Raw genomic sequence first — 20,313 nt, 5'->3', positions numbered from 1 at the left:
GGCGCGCACCTGCATGCGATTAGGACTGGCAGACGCCCATGGCCTCGCAGTCCGGGGCTGCACGCTGGTGACACGTTGCAACGGACCAGTTCCTCCCCAGATCCCTCCTCCTTCCGCACAGCAGAGAGTGGGATTCCCAGCGTTGGAGGAGCACAACCACCATGTGGGGGGCGGGGGCGGGGGCGGGGGGGGGACGCCACCCTCCACAGGGCAGCAGGTGGCCCGCGTCCAGCTTGGCTGCTGAGCAGGGAGCAGGCGCTGGGCATGCAGTGTGGATCAGGCACACCAGGACCCACAGGAGGGAGAGCAGCCAGCAGCCAGCACCCCCGTCACTGGGGAACCTTGACACTCGGCCCTCATCAGTGTTCGCGAACAGGATAAAAGTCTAAATGCTACCCCCGACTTTCCATTCTCCCTGTAACTCCCTCTTGTCTGCTAACTCGGTATCCCCTCACCAGGGAATGCCGGGGTAGGCCACGTGGAGACCGAGAAATAGGAAAACAAAGAACTGACTCAGGGTCCTTATCAACGATCATGGTAAGACTTCACACTTTTCGAGGGCAGAGTCTCAAATCTTATACTTGAATGCACCTACCAAGTGAGTTAGTTGAAAGGTAAACGCGATTTTCTTCCAAAGAAAAAGACTCCCTTATTTAGTAGGAATGAAATTAAGAAGCAAAAGGGGAGCAGACTTTCTTGATCTACCTTTCACCAGAAACAATCATGACCATGGGGACTTGCATTAACCCAGGGTAGGAACAGCCCTATTCCAGTGGACGTGTGCCCTGCAGGAAGGGGGGCTCCCCCTGGCCACGCCCCTATCCCAGAGGAGGTAATTCTGGTAACAAGCCATTCCTGAAAGCAAGGCCCTCTCACCTTCCCCGTATGGCTGCTCTATCACTAATCCTCTCCCAGAAGTATATAAGGAACTGATAAAATAGCTTTCTCCTTCCTGTGTTGTAGGGGAAAGTCATGAGTGACTGGTCCTCTCCTGCCCAGTCTGGGAGAGGTACTGAAGGATGCCTCTGGTGCTACGGAGCACAGATCTTCGTACTCGTCTGAATGGTACTGCGCAAAAGCGGCCGGATGTGCTGTCAGAATTTGCTGGTTTCCCTAAAATACATACCTGGCCTTGCAGAGGAAGCTGCCACGGCTGGGCATTACTATGGTTGTGGGTTGTGGAGGCCTCCCTGTGCAGCCTCAGAATGGGGGTGCTCAGGCTTCCTGCAGTGAGACAGATCCCACAGGGGCCCGCTGTGTATGGAGCAAAACCTTTCCACTGGGGCCGTGCTTGCAATGCCAACGCTCACCTGCGACACGTGGCAGTGCCCATTCTCCAGAAAGAAAATGCTTCCCGCCGCACGTCTGCCTCTTCACCCCCGAGCCCAAGCTTGGGTACCTTCCCGTGCAGTGGCTTCACGCAGTGCAGGCTGCGCCGTGTCCCACGGAGCCATGCCAGTGACAAAGAACCGAGGTACGTGAGAGCCTGCTCTGTTTCAAGGGAGAACAGTGGGCACGACGTCCGACAGGCCCAGAGCTACCAGGGAGCCCTGTTTCCGGGTGGTTGTCCTAACGCCTGAAGTACAGAGCGGTGGAAGCAGAACCCCCGAGAAAGGCGGAATAACAAGGCAAAACACAGTTCTCTGAAGACCAACCACCAGCAGCTCCATCGATAAAATATTTAATCAACTTGTCTGTACAAAATATTAAAATGGTTAATGAAGAGCATACAAGCGCATGTTTAAGAAATATATATACTGCTGTGTAACTGTCAAGAAAAATAGAGATTGCTGTTTTACAGTTCATTTACATTCCGATATGTACAATCTATTTAAACTTGAGAATACGTATACACAGTGGGTTTGTGCCTGACCTTGAGCTCCCTGCCAGCCGGCCTGGGCGTGGGCAGCGTCCACAACATGAGCTCCTGCTGCCCCAGCCGCCTGGCGGAGTAGCGGGGAGATGGCCGGGTCTCGGAGCCTCCCAGCCTCGGAGGTCTGCTCCGGCCAAACCAGAGCAGGAAGACATTCCAGCTTGCATTCAACGAGTTTACAATTCTCACCACTTTCCCCATCTTTCTCCCAAGGCGAGTGGAGAAATAGTGGGTATCCTTGCAAAATGAAAGGGACTTCACCCCCCCACCAATAACACGTCCTGTCTTCAGCTGTGGAGGGAGTGTGTGTATTGAGCTGTGATGGCACTACGGTCACTTCGAGTTTTGCCCGTTTCCTCAGAACCACAGTATTGGCGGCAGAGTCCAGGTGCTGGCTAAGAGGCAGGGCGCCCGTCGTGTCAGATGCTGCTGCCCACGCAGAGCCTGCGCAGACGGAGGCACGCCGCAAGCCGGAGCCCGGGTTCAGCCGCAACCTCTTGAGATATGCATACATGTATATATATATATTTTAAAGTTTTCCAAACTGTTCAGAATCCCCTATTCTCATCCGCTAAACGGCAAACTGCAGTCAGCATGCTAATCCTTGTCAAAAAAAAAAAAAAAATGCATTAACTTTTTGGGGGCAAAATACTTCCAGCTGAAAGACCTAAAGTGACTGAGTTATGATTCTTTGTCACAGAAAACACAGAAGCTGTTTACACTACCTTAACCAGTGGAGTACAAAAAACAAAACAAAACAAAACACCCCAAACAACCACCATGACAACAGAACAGCAGTTACCGTAAGGAAGCTTATGTTCGGACTGTGACTTATCCGAGGTGGAGACAGCCAGAGGAGCTCCGCTTTCCAGAGTCTCTGTGCCTGGCTTGGAACCTTCCAGGATTTCCCAGCCAGGAAATACATTCTTGCTTTCTCCCTGAATATGTATCATCATTTTCTAAACAGCATGCTGCATGGCTGGCTTTCCTTGGACTCCAGGCCCTGACCTGGAAATATAAATTGCAGAGAAAAAGAAGCCCTCCTTGCGGGTGCACCCAGCCCTCCAGCCAGCCTGCTCATCCCAAGGCATGCTGCTGCTGTCCGGAGCCCCCCGGGAAGCCTCAGGACTCCTGGGATGCACGTGTCATCTTCTGCCCCCGGCAGCCTCTGGCCACTCGGACAGAAACACGCACCAGGAAAGGCTTCCCCTGCACATTGTCAGACTTGCCTTTCAGACTCGCTCGGTGGACAAGTGCAGTCGAGGGCTGCCCATGAGTGCGGTCTGCGACAGGCCAGGCTCATCAGGGTAAGAGGGCCACGTGTTGTGCGCCCAGGCACTGGGCCACCAAGCCCCCTCCCGTACTGCAGCCCGGGGTGGGGGGACCTCAGGGGTCGGGTTAGCCTGGGTGCCCCAGATGGGTTTGGGGTCCCCGCCAGTTCAGCAACACTTGGATGAATAAGCCATACAGGGCCTCTGGTTTCTGTCAACCACACAGGCACACCTCAGCCCCAGAAGGTTCAGACAAGGTTCTAGGTTCCTGCCGCCAAGTGTCTGAGCAGGGTGTGGGCTCAGCACAGCCATCTCGCCCTGGCCCTTTGCTCTCGTCGCAGGAGCTGGGTGTGGTCACTGCCACGGCCAGTGGGCCAGACGGAGCAGCGCGGAGAGGATTTTGCAAAGAAGACCAGCCCCCCTCCTGCACGGCCCCATCCAGCTGCCCCCGCGCCACGCTCCTGTTCACCAACAGCTGGAAAGATGGTGGAATAGAATAGAAATGCAGAAACCAAGCAGCTGGCCACGGCCACTTAAAGCTTATCCTTGTTTTTCTTAACAACTTGTTTCAGCTTCCTATCGCTGACTTAGAAAAAGGGGAAAGAATATCTGCACTATAGCTCTTACCTCGTGGGCCCATCTGGAATGAAGAGCTTCTAACCTCGGGCGAGGAAGTGCCTTCTAGGCCAGCGTGCAAAGCGGTCCTGCCCACAGACTCACCTGACTACAGAAACACCCCTTTGCCGAAGTCTCCATGCACACGGCAGCCCTCTCGCCATTGTCGGGGCATGTGAAGCGGGAGACATCAGCCCTCTTCCTCTGAACACACGCACACCCACCCCTGCCGGAGGGGCCTGAGGACTGCTCCTGGAGGTGGGCACAGGCAGGAGCAAGCAGACCATCGCCCACCAGTCGTGCCGCTCGGAGGGCGCGCTTGCACTTTTCAACAACTCTAAGCACAACTGGAAACACGGACCAGCTTTTCACCGACCTCACACTCTGACCACCCTTCCCTGGGCTGCTCAGCGGCGGAACGGGCAGCGGCCACCTGAAGCACCCCCCAACTCGGCCCAGTGGGAAGGCCTATGGCCAAGTCCCAGGCCGGTTTCAGGCATGGGCCCTGCCCTGGCAGCTCTGGGGCAGGGTGGGGAGGGAGAAGCCCAGCTCCAGTGATGCTGGGTGTGCGCGCCTCATGAGCAGAGAGTACCCCTGAACAATCATCAGAGCCCACATGGCACGTGTCAAGCCCTCAGTTGCCCCCATTGATTTACTCGGCCAACTTCCTATGGCTGCCATCTGGACAGGTGACGCCACATAAGGGACGTGTGGCCTTCCTGACAAGAACAGGCTTTTTCTCAACTTCAGCCCCATTGGGATTTAACTATTTAACAGACGAAAGTCCAGAAATGACACAAAAAGAAGAAGCTTGATCCAGCCTAAACGGCCAGAGGGCTCTAAGCGCAAAGGACAGAGCTGTCTGAAAATTAGAAATAACCTCTTTTCGATGCCTCCCTGTTTCTTAATGTTAAACCCTGCCACCATTTTTCACAAAATGGCAAGAAGCAGCAGCTCTTACGGTGCCCGGCCCTGGGTAGCTCCTCCAGCAAGAAGGACCAGACACAGGCATGGCAGTGAGGAGGGGGTGGGGGACCGTGGCGACCTGCCGGGGCCTGTCCCCCTTACACAGGCCTGCGTGCCTGGTGCGGGGACTCTGGGACAGTCCCAGAGTCCCTGCCGGGCTCCCAATAGGACCGGGGCTTGCTTGCTCCCGCTGCTCCCACAGAGGCACCAGCAGCAGGTGGCAGTTATCCCAGGATTTGGTCCAGAACAATCTACTCCACCCCCACCCCGCCGTGTGAGCCCGGGGGAGCTCCAGCCGAGTTGGTGGGGCTCCTCACTTGGAACACAGGAAAGATCATGGCTTTGGTGAGCTGAGCCCTACCCCTGAGATCTTGGCCTCCCCTGTACCTGCCGTGACCCAGGTGGAAATCAAAGCCACATCCATGAGGCACCAGCAGAAGCCAGGAATGTAATCGACACACACCCGTACACTGGGCAGGAGCTGTGATACTTGTGAGAAGTGGCTCTAGGGTGGGGAAGGGACACTTTCCAGGAACAGCCACATCTGCTCTGCCTTTAAACTATGTTAGTACACTTTTGGACCAACTAGAATCCTACTATGCGACTGGAGAGCTTCTCATTTTATAGGAACAGAAATGGAAGCTCTGGGTGCAGAGGTGGCCACCCACCACTGTCCCAGACCTCTCAGGAGGCAGAGCTCTAGCCCCCAAGTGACCCTGCAGCAGGTGGGCAGCAGGCGACAGCGTGCAGTGGTCCCCTCCTGGGTACGCAGAAGTCCCCAGACACACCAGTGCTGCTCAGGCCTGCCTCAGAGGGAGCTAGTTCCCTCCCTTCTCACTCCCAACATCTTCCAACTGCCGGGCTCACTTGTCAGCTGTCTCTCTTCCCTTCCCAATCCAGACACCACGCAGGTCTTTCCCTGCCAATGACAGAAGGCTGCCTTCCAGACCCTCAGTCCTCCCAGCCCACTGGGCAGCTGCTTGAGGCTTCCTGGCCCAGGACTGCTGAGAGGGCCCTGCTTTCTGAGCCTGGGGAGGCTTCTCCATCCCCACCGACATGCTCTCAGGTGATCTGCGAGGCCCCCCGTGATGTCTGTGTCCCACAGACGGCTGTAGCTCTGCTTCGTCCTCTCGTCCCATTTTCTGGAGACCAGATTCGAGCAAAGCAAGAGTCTGCCTTTTTCTGTGCACAAGCTCCTCCTGGAAAGCATTCAGTTTTCCTCCCCACTTTAAGAAGAGAATCAGTCTACAGTCCCAGGTTATTTTCTGCTACGAGTTTCAGTAAAATTACAAACAGGATAAATGACTTGTAGGGTTTGAATTACACTCTGATTACAGCCACGGGGTGGTCCCTACTCCCTTTAGCACTGACAGCGAGGTCCCCACTCCTGCTGACACCTCCAGGAGACTGTCAGGGAGCAGTCACTGCTCTAGGCTTGCCGGATCTGACCGGACATCACACAATCCACAGCTCGTCTCTTCCCCCACGCCACTGTGGTACCAAAATGGCGGCACACTAGGCTGAAGGGGAGTCTGTGCATGAGGAATGGGCAGAGCTGCAGCTGAGACAACAGAGCCCTCTCCGGAGGACCCGACCCTGCTGCTTGGAAAGCCAGAATTCAACGCAAGCCTTTGGGCATCAGTGGGCGCAGGTGTCCGCCACTGGAAATGTCTCCCCTGTGTCCGCCACTGGAAATGTCTCCCCTGTGTCCACCACTGGAAATGTCTCCCCTGATACAGAGGCCTGGTTCCAGCAGCAGTGACCGGACTGTCTTCGTGTTTAGCAGACCCAGCACCAACCCGCGTGGGCCCCAGCTGGCCTGCCCTGTGCTCCCCCAGCAGGGACGCCCATCCTATTCTCTATCAGGAAGGAGCGGTTCATATGGTCTCAACTAGAAGTGCACGTCTCCCCCAACAGAATGGAAAACTCGTGGTCCTTGAGGAAGAATATTGTGGTGGCCCCAGACCCAGGGGGGCCCGAGTCGGGAAGGGGGCACTGCCTTCGCCCACAGTGCTGACACACTGAATCCCTGCTCGCGAGCAGACAGCTCTCCCGTGGGTGGGGACCGGGGCTTCTAGCTGAGGGACTTGGCCCCGCACCCCCTTGCCTGGAAGATACAGCCAATCTAGGGCCGACCGTGCCAGCAGAATCCTTCTCTGAATCCTGGCAAAGCAGCTCAGACCACATCATAGCAGCAAAAACACGTCTGCCTCTACATGTGGTGGCCCTTCTGTCATTTCTGCAAAGTGGGATACATCTTCTCCATTCACCTGCTTTAACTCTGAGACGCCAGAGGCCGGAGCAGAGTGGCGGCAGGCACAGGTGGTCCCTGGGGGGTGACAGGCAGCTCCAGAGCGATTCCCCGAGACATCACTTCTAGTCAGTCGCCAGGGACGCACTGAGGGAGTCCGAGACCATCAGAGGAACTGTCACTGCCCAAGGACATCCCCCCCCCCCAACACGCAGCCGGAACTCCGGATGCAGGAAGACCCCTACTTCCTACACCACTTACAACACATCTTGGTAGAAAGAGGTCATCAGGGGAAGAAAAAAAAACACACACACAGAGAAAATGGACATTTTTTTCCTGCCACAAAAAGCTCAGGCTAAATCAAAACAGGTCCTCTCAAAAACCTTGTTTTTCCTAGTTGCTAAAAAAGAATCAAAATGTTTCCTTTTGTCCAAGATATTAAATAACCTAGAATTTCTTCAAAGTATAGCTAGTTTTTTCATTAACTCCCTTTCTGAAACCTCAAATACTACAACCTTTAATATTTTAGTGTCATTCTTTTTTATTCTTCGCTATGACAGAACAATCGCCATGCAATGATTAAAAACAGTTTAGGAATGTGAAGCTTCTCTGGCAAAATCCAGAAATGTAAAGGGACCACCGGTCACTGAAATCGGGAGGAAGTGTACCATAGCTGCCCCCTCAGAAATTTTGTTTGTGTGTTTTGACCTAAAGAGACTTTCCTTTTCTCATTATTTATAGCAACTCAGATAACCACAGCATATAAATTCACATTGTAAATGTGTTTTCTTTTCCTCTGGGGGAATTTTACAGGATAGCACGGACTCGGGTGGGGCCCTTAAATAAATTAGCTATATCTAAATGTTTAGTATTCCTCTCTCTTGAATGTTTGATCACTGAGAATTAAAATTTGTATGACTCATCTGGACCTTAGCATCCAAGACAAGGGTAGAATGGACCCCAAAGGCAACAGCCCAACACAACCTTCAAGAGGAGGACAGGGTGGGTGGGTGCCGGGGTTTTCAAAGGAGCCCTCAGAGTCCCAGACAGGTGGAATCCAAATTGTTTCTTCTCCCAGTCTCAACCACTCACACAAGGCCACAAAGTACTCCCAAGTAGAAATGAACCAAATAAAACAATGTATGTAGCCTGGCGTGTTCTAGCTTCCCTGTGCAAGGATAGGTAGGTAGTCCTACCATCAATGAGACAAAGACAGGACTAGGGGAGATGCTTCCGCCTCTGTCCTCCCCACTGCGCAAAGGCCCCGCCCTTCTCAAGGGGCCACAGCCAAGCCCTAATGCCCCTCTACTGCTGCAGAAGTTGGGGGGGGCGCCCTTCCTCCTGCTCTGAACCACTGGGTTGTGCGGAGCTGAAATCTCACAAAAGCACTTTTGTGTAGCTTCACTTCCCGTTACTATCACACTGCCAAAACCTACAGCAACAACACAGCGAAAGCGTGTAAAAGCCAACACAGACTTGATAGCTAAACGCAAGCACATGTTGGCCCATTCTGAGCACACCATTTGGAGAGGGTTGCGCCTACCTGGCAAGAAAAGCCTGAGTCTTCCGCAGAAGCCCGCCCCAGGACGCCTCCCCCGCCTCTTTCCAAGCCCTAAGAGCCTCTTTCCCAGCTCCTTAGCAAAACCTCCTGGCAGGTCTCTAGGAAAAGCACGGCTGCCTGCCTTTCCCCATTCACAGCCACTGCACTAAGCCTCCTCCTCAGCACCCCCCAAAGCCCCCCCACACGCTGAGCTGCCCAGCCTAGGAGCTTCAGAACCCGGCACATGGCATCCCACCCCCAAGTTCGCATCAGTTCAGACTGGCAGTTTATAACCCCCCCCCTCCATTTCACTTTCCCCTAAAAGAATAACATTTCTTTCCACATTCTAGATCATTCCCAATTGGAACTGATGTTTTTTAAAGGGTAGTGCTGACCTTTGCAGGGATCTGGGTAGTTCCACCATGAATTCTTTTGGACAAATGTTCCCTTTCAAAACTCAAGGCGCCTGTTAGATTTTTTAAATTAAAGAATAAACATGCCTTTTGCACCGGTTCCTTCCCAGAGTAAATGACCTCCGTGCAACGCAAACCTTCAGAAAGGGCATGACAGCCATTCTGACTGTCCCAGGCACAACACCAAGCACCCAGCCACCCAGTCGGGTGTTCCCCCACACTCAGCCACAAACAAAAAGGGGTGAGATTAAACCTACTCCCGTACTCCCATTAATTCACCCATTCTAGAACCCCCAATTCCCTAACTCATTTCTACCCCCCATTTAGGGCCTGTTATTGTAACATTAACACAAACACCATCCTCCCTCCGAAAGGGGGCAGCGGATGCGATGGTGCGTTTGCTGAGTACGCCTTGCTCCGTAGAGTCAGGTCGTCTCTTCCCAGGGTTTTGGTGCTGCCCAAGGTAAATGTGTGCATGAGTGAACGAGTGTGTGGGTGTGAGTGTGGGTGTGAGTGTGAACGTGCGCTCCCCCTCCACCATGCGGGCCCGGGGCCAGTCTGAGGCGCACCCACTAGGCAACGGAACCCGACCGCAGCAGGGGGTCCTCGGTGGCGCTGCTGCCCCCTCCCTGGCCGGGCCTGGCCCGCAGGCTACCTGCAGCCGCACGCCTCCACCACCATGTCCTCGTACTGCTTGTAGACCACGTTGTTGGCCGCGTCGATGTAGAGAATGCTGATAGGGCTGAGGCGCGCGGGCACGCAGCAGGAGGCCGGCGCCGCGTCGGGCGCCATGGAGTTGAGCAGCGTCTGAATGATGGCGTGGTTGGTGGGCTCAAGGTGCGAGCGCAGCGGGAAGTCGCAAACGCCCTCGCAGTGGTACGCCTCGTAGTCCAGCGGCGCGATGATCCAGTCGTCCCAGCCCAGCTCCTTGAAGTCCACGTGCAGCGGCCTGCGGCTACAGCGGCCCCGGCCCCTTCGCCCGTGGCCCCGGCCCGCGCCCCCGCCGCTGCCCTGCGCCGCTCGAGCCCCGGCCAGCGCCGTCCGCCGCCGCCTGCGACCGCCTATGACCGCTGTGGGCGACCCAGTGCCGGGTCCCGGGTCGGGAGGCGGCTCTGCCGCCAGCGCGGTCCCGAGCGCGCGGGCCTGGGCGCGGATCTCCCGGAATAGGCTCCCCTTCCTCTGCGTGCGGGAGGAGACGACGAGCAGAGCGCGCTCTTCCGCCGCTGGGCGGCCCCTGCCCGGTGAACCGAAGCCCAGCAGCCGCAGTGCCAGCGGGCCCTGCGAGGGACCGGCCACTGAGCGCAGCAAGAGACAGAACGCACGGGTGGCACGCGGCTCTTGGCGGTGGCGCCGCACGGCGTCTGCCACGTCGAACACCTCCCAGCGCGCTCCGGCCAAGGGCTCGGCAGCCCGGGAGTGCAACAGGCGGGGCGCTCGGGCGGCCCCGGGGCAGGTAGAGAGCAGCAGCAGCGGCAGCGGAATGGCACCGCCAGGTCCCAGCTCCAGGGACTCGTGGCGCAGGACGCGCAGCTCGGCCCCCATCACCTCGTCGGTGTCGGGAAGGCTGGATACGTCGAACAGGAAGCTTTGGCCGGTCTCGGCTGGCGATTCGTCTGCAGGAGTCGGGCAGAGACAGAAAGAGAGCGCTGTGAGAGTCGAGAGCGAAGCCCGCACTCCGGGCCGCCAGGCCTCCGAAGTGCAAACAGCCCGGGCTGCGGGAGCGAGCCCGCTGGAGCCGGCGCCGGCCGCCTAGTCTCAGCCCAGCCAGAAAGCTGCCAGCCTGGCCCAGAAGAAAGGGAGCCTTCGCCCTGACTATCGATTATCGGGACCGGGGCTTCGGTTCATCGAGCCAAAGTTCTGCCACCGCGACAACCCAGGAGCCTTCACTTATCGCCTATCGCCGAGCCCGGGGAGGGAACCACAGCCCTACACCCGATGCCACTACAGTTACGCTGCCTGACCCAGAGCCTCAGGTTTACGGGGCTTAGATCGGAAGCCAGACGTTTCGGGCGGGTGGCCGAGAGAAGGCCGAGTGGGCGCATCAGAAGCCCTGCGCCCCTTCCAAAGCCGGGAGGCCAGGCCGAGGCCCCGCGCTGTTCTGGGACTGCTTTTTATTGCCCTGCTGATGCCCCAGGACAGCCAGGAAGTCCCGGCTGTGCGACAACGGAAAATTCGGAAAATTCGTGTCCCCTGACAGCTCCGCTCCTTGCGCTACCTCTCTTCCCCAGCCCAACCTGGACACTCCTGCCGGCCACGATCTCCCGTGCGGGCTGGGCCTTGAGTGGGAGTCATCCGGAGGGGAAGGACACAACGGAGCTGCGGGCCCTCTAGCGCATCCAGCGTCCTGGCTATGCTGAAGGGGAACTAAGGCCCATATAGGGAGCGGAGGGCTCGGCCCAAGGGCTCCCAGCAGGGAGCGCGGCTGCCCCAGATGGGAAACCCCTGGCTTAGCTTCTCCCGGCTTTCCACGACCTCCAATGGAGGAGGCAAGGCGGCAAAGGAGTCTAGGATCCTCCTCCCAAGGGTCTGGGGCAGACCAGGACTGCCTTCCTCACTGCAGTGAGGGTAGCGGCTCAAGGAGGTCTTGCCTCCAGGACCCACCAATGCCTTTGCAAACATATTCTTTCCCTCCGTTATGACTTATCTCTGAGTTTGGGGGTTTTATTTCGGTCTTGGGCACTTTTTTTCTTTTTTGGGCTCAGTGGAAAAAAAGTTGAAATTCCACGGAGCAGCAGATAAGGAGCTCCCTTTGAAGAAGGTCATATGGTTTCGTTTTGCCCCAAACTCGGAGAGACTGTGCAGACTGCCCCCACCACTGGAGATCTGCTCACAGACCACTGCCGCGGGGCCCTCGCCTCCGGAGCTCTGAAATCTGGGCTCTGCCGGTGGCTTCCGGGGACCTCAAGTAGCCCTGCTCCAAGTTGAACCTCAGAGTGGAGAGGGAGGGAGGCTCAAAGTCCTGGGCAAGCGCATCGGCCTCCCTGCCACTGCCTTCCCCCAGGGCTCCCTGGAACACTTTTCCTCAGCCTCCCCTGCAGCATCTCCCCCCCTTTACAAGGTGCTGCTACTGCATCCCCTCCTTCCAGAGGGAGGAAGGAGGGATGCCCTCAGAGCCTTGCCAGCCAAGAAAAGACTGAGCTCAGGCTGAGGCTAAGGGTCGGCCTAACTGTATCTAAGAAAGCAACTAGTGCCTCTGCCCGCTCAATGGCCTGCACACCCACCCGTCCTGTATCCCTGGGGGCTCATAAAGCAGCCTCAGGGCTGGGGCCTTCCGTGGCCCTGTATACCAGGGCTCCGGCTTTGTAGGAGTCCTGCGGCATCCAGTCCTGGGGGCACACAGGCCTTCAGAGAATGCCTGAAAGTTCGCACTGCACTGTAGAGCTATCTGGGCCCAGGATATCCGGCACCCAAAATAAAGCCGTCTCTGTGTGTAGACTCGTGTGTGTGTGTGTGTGTGTGTGTGTGTGTGTTGGAGGACGTGTGTGATCAGTTACGGCACCACCTCCACCTGCCTCCCAGGTTAGGGTGTGCGGTGCAGGCCTGTCTGCTACTTCCTTTCCAGCCCTAGTCCCCTTTCTTCCCCTCCTGCCTTCTATGCAGGGTCTCTGGCTGGATAGAATTAAGGCCAACATTACTTGCATTTCCGCCTGAAATTAGTTAAATTTTCCCTATCTGTCTGCTTTAATGACTTCAATAGAGATTAATAAAATCCAGATGACACACAGCAACCACCACAGTCATACCCATGTCCTACCTTTGAAGGACCCAGGGCAGAGTAAGGTGGGGTGCTTGCTCCCGGCCCGGCCTGCCTTCCGGCAGGGGCTCCGTCCTCTCCACCTCACAGAGCTGGCGTCCTCCACCTCCAGCCGCCCAGCACGGGGCACAGGCCACCATAGCCACGCACCTCCCCCTTGACAGAGCCTGCCCAGAGGGGACCTCCGTGTACCTGCTGATGCCACCAGCCTCTCCCGGGCCATGTACCCTTCCCTTATTCTCCTGAGTTCCCCCCAATTTGTGCGGCCCCAGGAGACTAGAAGCTGCAGAGTCCACCACCATCAAGGCGCCGTCCCTCTCTGCCCGGGCCCCTTCTTGCTTCGGATCCTGCCTCCTCGAGGGGACCCGCCGGCCGGCAGGGCCAGGACAATCCGGCGGAGGGACTAGCTCAGCCCTCTGGGGCCGAGCCCTGAGAGCTTGCCGTGCCTCTCGCCACAGTCCAGCGGGTTCGGGTGCGTGGGCCTCGGCGGAGTTTCCACCACCTGAGGCTGGGACGTGAGGGGGCCGCGCCCCGAAGGGTCTGCAGCTGGGGCTGGGCTCCGGCGGTGGCCTCCGCCGGAGCGGGCAGGACGGACGGGCGCAGTAGAGGCGTCAGTACCTTGGTTCGCCTGGTCTGCGAAGCCGGTGATGGTGTCCGCGCGGCCGTGGCGGCCAGAGCCCGAGGTGGAGGCGGCAGCTGCCCCGGCCGGAGCCCTCCCGGCCAGGTTCCGGTAAAGCGACATCATGAACTGGTGCGGCACCACCGAGCCGTTCCTGAAGCCGGAGCCGGCGGCCCGGCGCCCGGCACGGGCTCCGGGAGCTGCGGCGGCCGGGGCAGCGGAGACACCCGCAGCCGGGGCGAGGGTCCGCCCGCCGCCGCCGCCGCCGCCGCCGCCCCCCGGACTCCCGACCGGCCCTGCCCCCGCCGCTCGCAGCACGGCGGCCGCTTCGAGCCCGTCGCGGGGGCGGCAGGCGCTCAGCAGCCAGAGGCACAGCGCGGCGGCCGCGCTCAGGTCCATGGGCTCCGTGGGCCAGGCGGGCGGGCGGCGCGGGCTCCGTGGCTCCGGGAAGTCCCCCGGCGCCTTTTGAACATAGTGTTTAATAATGGGGGAAGTGTGCGCAGCAAGTCGCGGCCCCCCCTCTTCTCCCACCCCACCCCCGCCCAACGCCCGGAGCAGCGCCCCCTGCTGAACACTGGAGTGGCAGCGCCGCGCCCCCCGCTCCGGCCTAACGCCGAGTCCGGGACAGGAGCCTCCTCCCCGCGCCGCGGCGCTTCGCCCACTGTCGTCTAGTGAGTGCTACCCGCCGGAGGCTCCCGCCGCGACCCGGGGCCCCGCCTCCCCTCCCCGCGGCGGTGCGACCCCCCGCCGCCCGCGCCCCAGCCAAACGCGCCCTCCCGAGTCAGGGGCTCCGAGGCATCGCGCGCACCCGCCCAGCTTCGTGCCCACTCCCCTGCGAAGCAGCTGCACCCGCCCCCTGCCCGCTCCGGTTCTCAGAGTGCCCGAGACGCCAGAGGTGGGGTCGCGGAAGGGCGCGGCCCCGCGGGTCACTGCCGGGACCTCCGGGCCAGGACGCACAGCGAGGTCACGGGGCGTACGGAGGCCACAGGGGCGCTCAGGGCAGCCACAAAGGCGCGTTTTTCGTCTCCGGTTCGAAGGTTGCCCAGCCTGCCACAGCCTCCGAAGACCGGAGCGCGCGACCGGAGCAGGGGAGGGGACCCGGAGGGAAGAGAGGGCTAGTGGCTGGAAGGGCAGGCCGGAAAGACAGATGGACGTGGACCGACAGTCGAAAATCCAGGGTTTGGGCGGAGAACTTGCGCTTAAGCTGAAGCAAGATCTCAAAGGAGCGCAGGAACTACGGAGGCAGCCCTGGGATGAGGAGGGGACCCCTGCGCGGGAGCAGCGCCCCAAGTTCATTCGTGCGTCGAAAGTGATGACCTTCCGCCCGCTTTCGGGGGGGGGGGGTGGCCAACGGAAACGAGCTACCTGGTTTGTTGCGGCGCGGCCAGAAGCCTGGAGGGCGGGTGGCCAAGATCCCCAGGGTGGTGCCTCGGGACCTCTCTGGCGGAGGTTATGAGTGATGGGTGAAGGGCACGCCCAGCCGCCAGGGCTTCGGCCCCCGGAGCAAACTCGGATCGGGTAGGGAGGGGGCTGACCAGTACTGATCGTTTCAGCTCCACTGCAGGCCGGCACACATCAGTGCGCGAACGTGCAGCGGACGCACGCGATCCTGGTAGGTAGACGGAGGGCCTGAGCCAGGCTGACCTTCGAAGCAGCGCAGATGCGTTCTTTATCCTTTAAATTTTTTTTTTTTTTTTGCTACCGAACTTGAAATCTAGACGGGGTCGGTGCGTCATGGTCACTTTGGGTGACCAGCGTCAACACGATGCCACAGGACCTAAAGTCGAGGGAGTCCCGAGTCTCTCCGCGTTGAGCCACACTGCCCTGGGAAGAAGCTCCGTGCGGGGAGCTCCCGGGGCCAACTCCAGCACAGGCTCGGAGCTCCCCTGCACCAGTGGCTGGGTCCTGAACCAGTCATCGCCCTGCGGACCGCCGCATAGACGCGGTGGCTGCTCATCCGGGCACTTTGGTCCACTCCCCACCACCGGGACGGGGACGTGTGGGGGCAGGAAGAGAGGTCTGGCGGGGGGCCACTCCTCCCAGACCTGAAGCCCCTCAGGTGAGCAGAGAAGAAAGAGCTGAGTTTCTTCTCTGTTGGGGAGTTGTGGTTGGGAAGGGCAGCGGGGGACTGGAACTACAAGGGCTGCATTAACCCACCCTGCTTTGCGGACTGAGAATGGGGTGCCAGCCACAAGGCCTTGGCCCCAGGTCTCCCTCTCTGGGTGGTGCTGGTACAAAGGACCCCACAGAAATCTAAGCAGGCTGTCTCCAGAGGGTGCCCCCAGAGACACTGGCCCTTTGACCTCTTAACAGCAAGGACAGAATGGAAAGGTGCCTGCGCAGATAAGGCACAGCCTGTGCCTATGATTCCCCTGCCCTGCGGCTGTCTTTGGGCTTAGGAATTAGTATTGGGGTGAAACCCCTGCATTCTTGCTTCCCCAGTGGGAGCAGGCCACTTAGCTCCTTTGAGACCAAATTTCCTTGTCTGTAAAATGGGCCGATGCTCACCTCAGGGCGTTGGTGTGTGGCCAGGATAACAGGCTGGCACGGATGAGGCTCAGTAGCCTTGCCCTCCCTCTGCCCCCTGCAGCGGATCTGTTCTGGGGCCCAAGAGCCACGATGGTCCAGAGCGGAGCTGCTCCTAGGCACCAGAAAGGCTCTGGAAAAGACTGCCCACCAGCTGTTTTTGCTTGAACTGGGACTCAACCACTCTCACCTGTGTTTCTTGTCTGAAAGTGATGTCATCATTCATTCCTCGGTCATTTATCCATCCCCCCCCCAAGAAGAATTCATTCTTCTTTCCAGTAAATACTTACTGCCAGTAGCTTTCCGTGTGTTGCTGGTCCAGCGATGCCCAGGACAGATGCACAAGAGACCGGGGCTTGGGAAGGGAGGGTTTCGGCCAGCAGCAGAGGACACCCTAGAGCTGAGGCCAGAGAGGAGGGGGGCACAGGGATGCCTGGGACCCTGTCCTTCCCCTGAAATCGTGACAGTAATGCTTTGCTCTCAGACTGCTGGGCACCGTGTCAGCTGCTCAACGTACCACGTCATTCCCGCCACTGCTTTGTCCTGGGAGGGAGGGATGGTTTTTCCCATTTCCTAGACAAAACTTTGTCTATTCAGTACCTTGTGCAGGTGGCAGAGCCTGGAGTCTCCAGCTGTTTTTGCCCTTCCTTGGCCGCCCTCGGGAGGCAGGTGTGTGAAGGGTTTGGTCTCTAATACCCTCCCCAACCCCGGGGATCAGGCGGAGTGCCCGGCTTTGCCTCTCTAGCTCTCTGGGAAATTCTCGGCAGAGAATGAACTCTCTGGTCTGGTCCAGGTGAAGACCATGGCAGTATTACCCTGGGGACTCCTTTCTGCCCCTGCTGCCAGCTAGGATCTCACAACGTCCGCCATGGAACACAGCCTGTCATCCCTGACTTCAGGGCCTGCTCGCGGTCCCAGAAGCCGCAGAGCTCAGAGCAGCACGGGTTCCCAGGTGCTTCTGCTCCAGCTGCTCGGTTCACAAGAGGTGGCCTGGTGGCCTGGTGGGTTAGGCCCACACACCCGGGGCCTGATGAGATCTTTGTCTCTGGATGCGCTGGGACCCAGGACTGCCCTCCCGCAGGAGAGGGAAATGTGGGACCAGGAGTTCCTAGTCCTCCAGCCCTGACTCTCCATCCCTGTGAGGCTGAGGCCTCTGGTGAGCAGGCAGCCCTCTGTGGTCCCCTGTGCTTGGCTGTGCTTGGGGTCTCCTCCCAGGGCATGCAGGGAGCCTTTGGGAGGCGGGCTGGGCAGAAGAAGCTAGCACTCCCTGCCTGGAGCCCCGAAGTCCTGTTCTTCCTGACGCTTCGGAAGGGAGTTTCCTCCATCCTCTGTGTTGCCCCAGAAGTCACTGGGAAGCCAGGGATGAGGCCCTGAGGCCAGTGCGGAAGTTGGAAGTTGCAAGAGGGCTGCCGAAAACTGGGGACACTTCTCACTTCCCCTCTTCATCAGTCTGCTGAGAGACTGGCTGCAAGGGGGGAAGAAGGGTAAAAGCAGCCCGGTGCGGGGGTGGGTGTTCACTAACTGGGGTGGGCAGGAAGTGTCCCCACCTTCTCACTTCCAGGCCCTTCCCCTGGAGAGCAGAGCTGTCTGCTTTCCCAGAGCACCGGGGCTCGGGTTCAGGTCACAGAATCCCAGAACCCAAAGACACATTTTGAGTTATTTGGGCCAACGTTCCTCACCATACCTGAATCATGACAGTTTGCCCCCCTCCCCGGGCTGAGCTTGTGTAGCTGCAGAGATGGGAAGCCCGACAGCGTGCGCAGCCTTCTGGGAGCGCTGAGTGTGAGCAAGTGCTCCACACTGCACCTGGGACGGCCACAGCCTCTCTCAAAGGCACCTTTACTGAGCAGAGGTCACATGTCAGCTGGAGCACCGGCCACCGGCCACCGGCCGGGCGCGCACTGGGTTGACTCCCCGGAGGAAGTTACTTTTGACCCTTGAACGAGGCAGGGGTTGGCAACCCTGTACAGTCAGAAATCTGAATATAGCTTCTGCCTCTCTCACAACTTAACTGCTAACAGCATACTACCGACCAGGAGCCTTGCTGATAACATGAACGGTCGATTTTTGTTATCATACACCTTTGGTATATGACACGTATCATGTACTGTATTTTCACAGTAAGCTAGAAAAAAGCAAATGTTACTGAGAAAATCATAAGGGAGACAAAACACATTTACAGTACTGTCCTGTGTTTATAGAAATAAATCCATGTAAAAGTGGCCCCTTATGGCTCAAGGGTCAGCGGCTGTCCTGGATTCTGCCAGCGAGAGCCACCTCGTGGTGACCTTCAAGTACCAGGAATTGCCCGGGCCCGGGCAGCAGCCCTCTCAGCCTCGAACAAGTGTCTCCTGCCACACCAGACACCGGGCCTCCCTGTCTGATGACAGGAGCATGGGAGGTCCCTCAAAGACGGCCTGCTCCATGGCTTCCGCTGTCCACAAAAAGGCCAAGTCTCTGGGAAGGGAAGCTGTCGGTGCTCGGTTCTGTGTCCTTGAACCGTCCCTGATGGCAGGTCTCTTCTGTGATCCTGCGCCTTTGCTGTTTGTGCAGCCCAGCTGGTGTGCCTCAGACACCCTGTGGGTGAGGCTGATGAGGGCTCAGCCTCCACCCTGCCAACCGCAGGCAAGCAGTGTTCTGGAAGGGTGCTGGGTCCCTCCAGCCAAGCCTATTCTGCAAGATGAAACAGATGCCCCTGGCCATGACTGGTTGATGTTCCCGTGATTCTAGAGAATGCAAACCCAGCACCTAACCTCCGGCTGCCAGCTCCTCAGCCCCTCCTGGCAAAAGCACAGTGAGGGTGACAATCAAATGGCCACCGTGGATCCGGCTGTGAGAGGCGGTGAGCACAGGAGAGTGTGGCACTGTGCCAGGGACCCAGCCAGGAGCCTTCCTCCGTCTGGACCCACCCTGGCCCCTGGCCTTTGCAACTCAGAGCTGGAGAGAGGGTTTGTGGTGAGGAAGCAGGGTCCGGGGTGAGCCTGGGCTTCTGCTCCTGAGGACAGTCTCCCTGGGAGGGTGTGAAGTGAAGATGGTGTCCATGCCCCACGGAGGGAGCCACCTACCTTTTTTTTTTTTTAAAGATTTTATTTATTTGACAGACAGAGATCACAAGTAGGCAGAGAGGCAGGCAGAGAGAGAGGAAGGGAAGCAGGCTCCCTGCCGAGCAGGGCTCGATCCCAGGACCCCAGGATCATGACCTGAGCCGAAGGCAGAGGATTTAACCCACTGAGCCACCCAGGCACCCCAAACCGAACCATTGCATCAGGCCTTCTGGTCTCCGCAGCAGTCCTCTCCTCCAGGAAGATCGGGGCTGGGGCTGCCTGAGCTGCAGGTGTGGGAAGATTCCAGCAGGGCCCTGGCTCAGCCCGCTGCCTGATGCCCCCGCCTGGGCTTCCTCAGGCTCCCAGGAATTTCCCATGCTCAACCCAGGGCTGCCTCTCCCCAGGTTACCGGGCAACAGCTCTGGCATCCACACCAGGTCGGCTGCAGCCTGGCCCTGGGACCACCTGCTCGACCTGCCCCCTGGGCCCCAGGCTACTGAGTGGGGGAGGGGAGGGGACAGAGAAGAAAGGGGCGGGTGGCTTCTTTCCTGGAAGTTCCTAGGAGCCCTCTCAGAGCCCTTGCTTCCCCTTGGGACAAATAGTGAAGGGCTGGTGGACACTGCCATCTGCTGGTCACTGGTTATAACAGCATCACTGTGTGGCCGAACTCTCTCCCACTCAGACTTAAAAAGACCAGGACCAAATGGACAGTCTGGGGAAAGATTTGGGAGCCCTGGCACCGGGTTTAACCAGGTGAGTGGTTCTGCACCTACAGTTAAACCAGGTTACCTGGAGCTGTAAGGTATTCTGGGAGATGAGGGGACAAGCGCTGTGGGCCTCCACTGAGGTCAGGAAAGAAAGTGTGTATGGGGTCATAATAAAGACCTAGCTTCCAAACCACCTTTGCAATGCACTAGCTTTATGACCTTGGTTAAGTTAATGAACTCTATCTCCTCACCTTTAAATGGAGATGGGGATTCCACACCACTTGTCAGGGTGTGCCAAAGTGTGAAGGGCATAAATTTAATAAATTTAATAGGTAAATAAATTAAATAAATTTAATAGGTAAAGTCACTGTCTTTCAGCCGTTTCCCTTCTGTCAGCTTGCTGTCTTGTGAATATCAGTAGTTTGAATGTTCTGGAGATTGTCTTAGAGACCTTTGCAGACACATAAGATTAAAAAATAATAAAACTCCATTTGGAATAAAAAACAGGTACTCTTAGAATATTCAATGATTTAGAATGCCCAGTCCTTTCATCTTGGTCAAATAGGAGCCTGGAGTTTCTGTTCCCGACACACAATGAATTGAGGACCATACTGTCTTCATCTGGGAAGACGGGGCTGGCATGGGTCAGGAGCAGAGCTGGAGGAGTCAGTTGTGTCCCCCAATCTGGGATGTGAGACCTTGCCACTGCCCCCGAGGATGAGGACATTGGGACC

General features: G+C 58.0%; 1 protein-coding gene across 1 annotated transcript; it reads right to left on the bottom strand.

The window, feature by feature from the left end:
* Positions 1–9,580: 9,580 nt before the first annotated feature.
* Positions 9,581–13,701, bottom strand: GDF7 (growth differentiation factor 7). The gene is made up of 2 exons (XM_045978717.1): positions 13,302–13,701; positions 9,581–10,542 (listed from the first exon to the last, which is right to left on the bottom strand). Exons 1-2 carry the CDS (start codon positions 13,699–13,701, stop codon positions 9,581–9,583), a joined length of 1,362 nt encoding a protein of 453 aa, XP_045834673.1.
* Between the last annotated feature and the right edge of the window lie 6,612 nt (positions 13,702–20,313).

This window comes from Meles meles, chromosome 15 (genome assembly GCF_922984935.1).
Source record: "Meles meles chromosome 15, mMelMel3.1 paternal haplotype, whole genome shotgun sequence".
Classification (NCBI taxonomy): domain Eukaryota; kingdom Metazoa; phylum Chordata; class Mammalia; order Carnivora; family Mustelidae; genus Meles; species Meles meles.
This window is presented reverse-complemented; position numbering and strand designations above follow the sequence as displayed.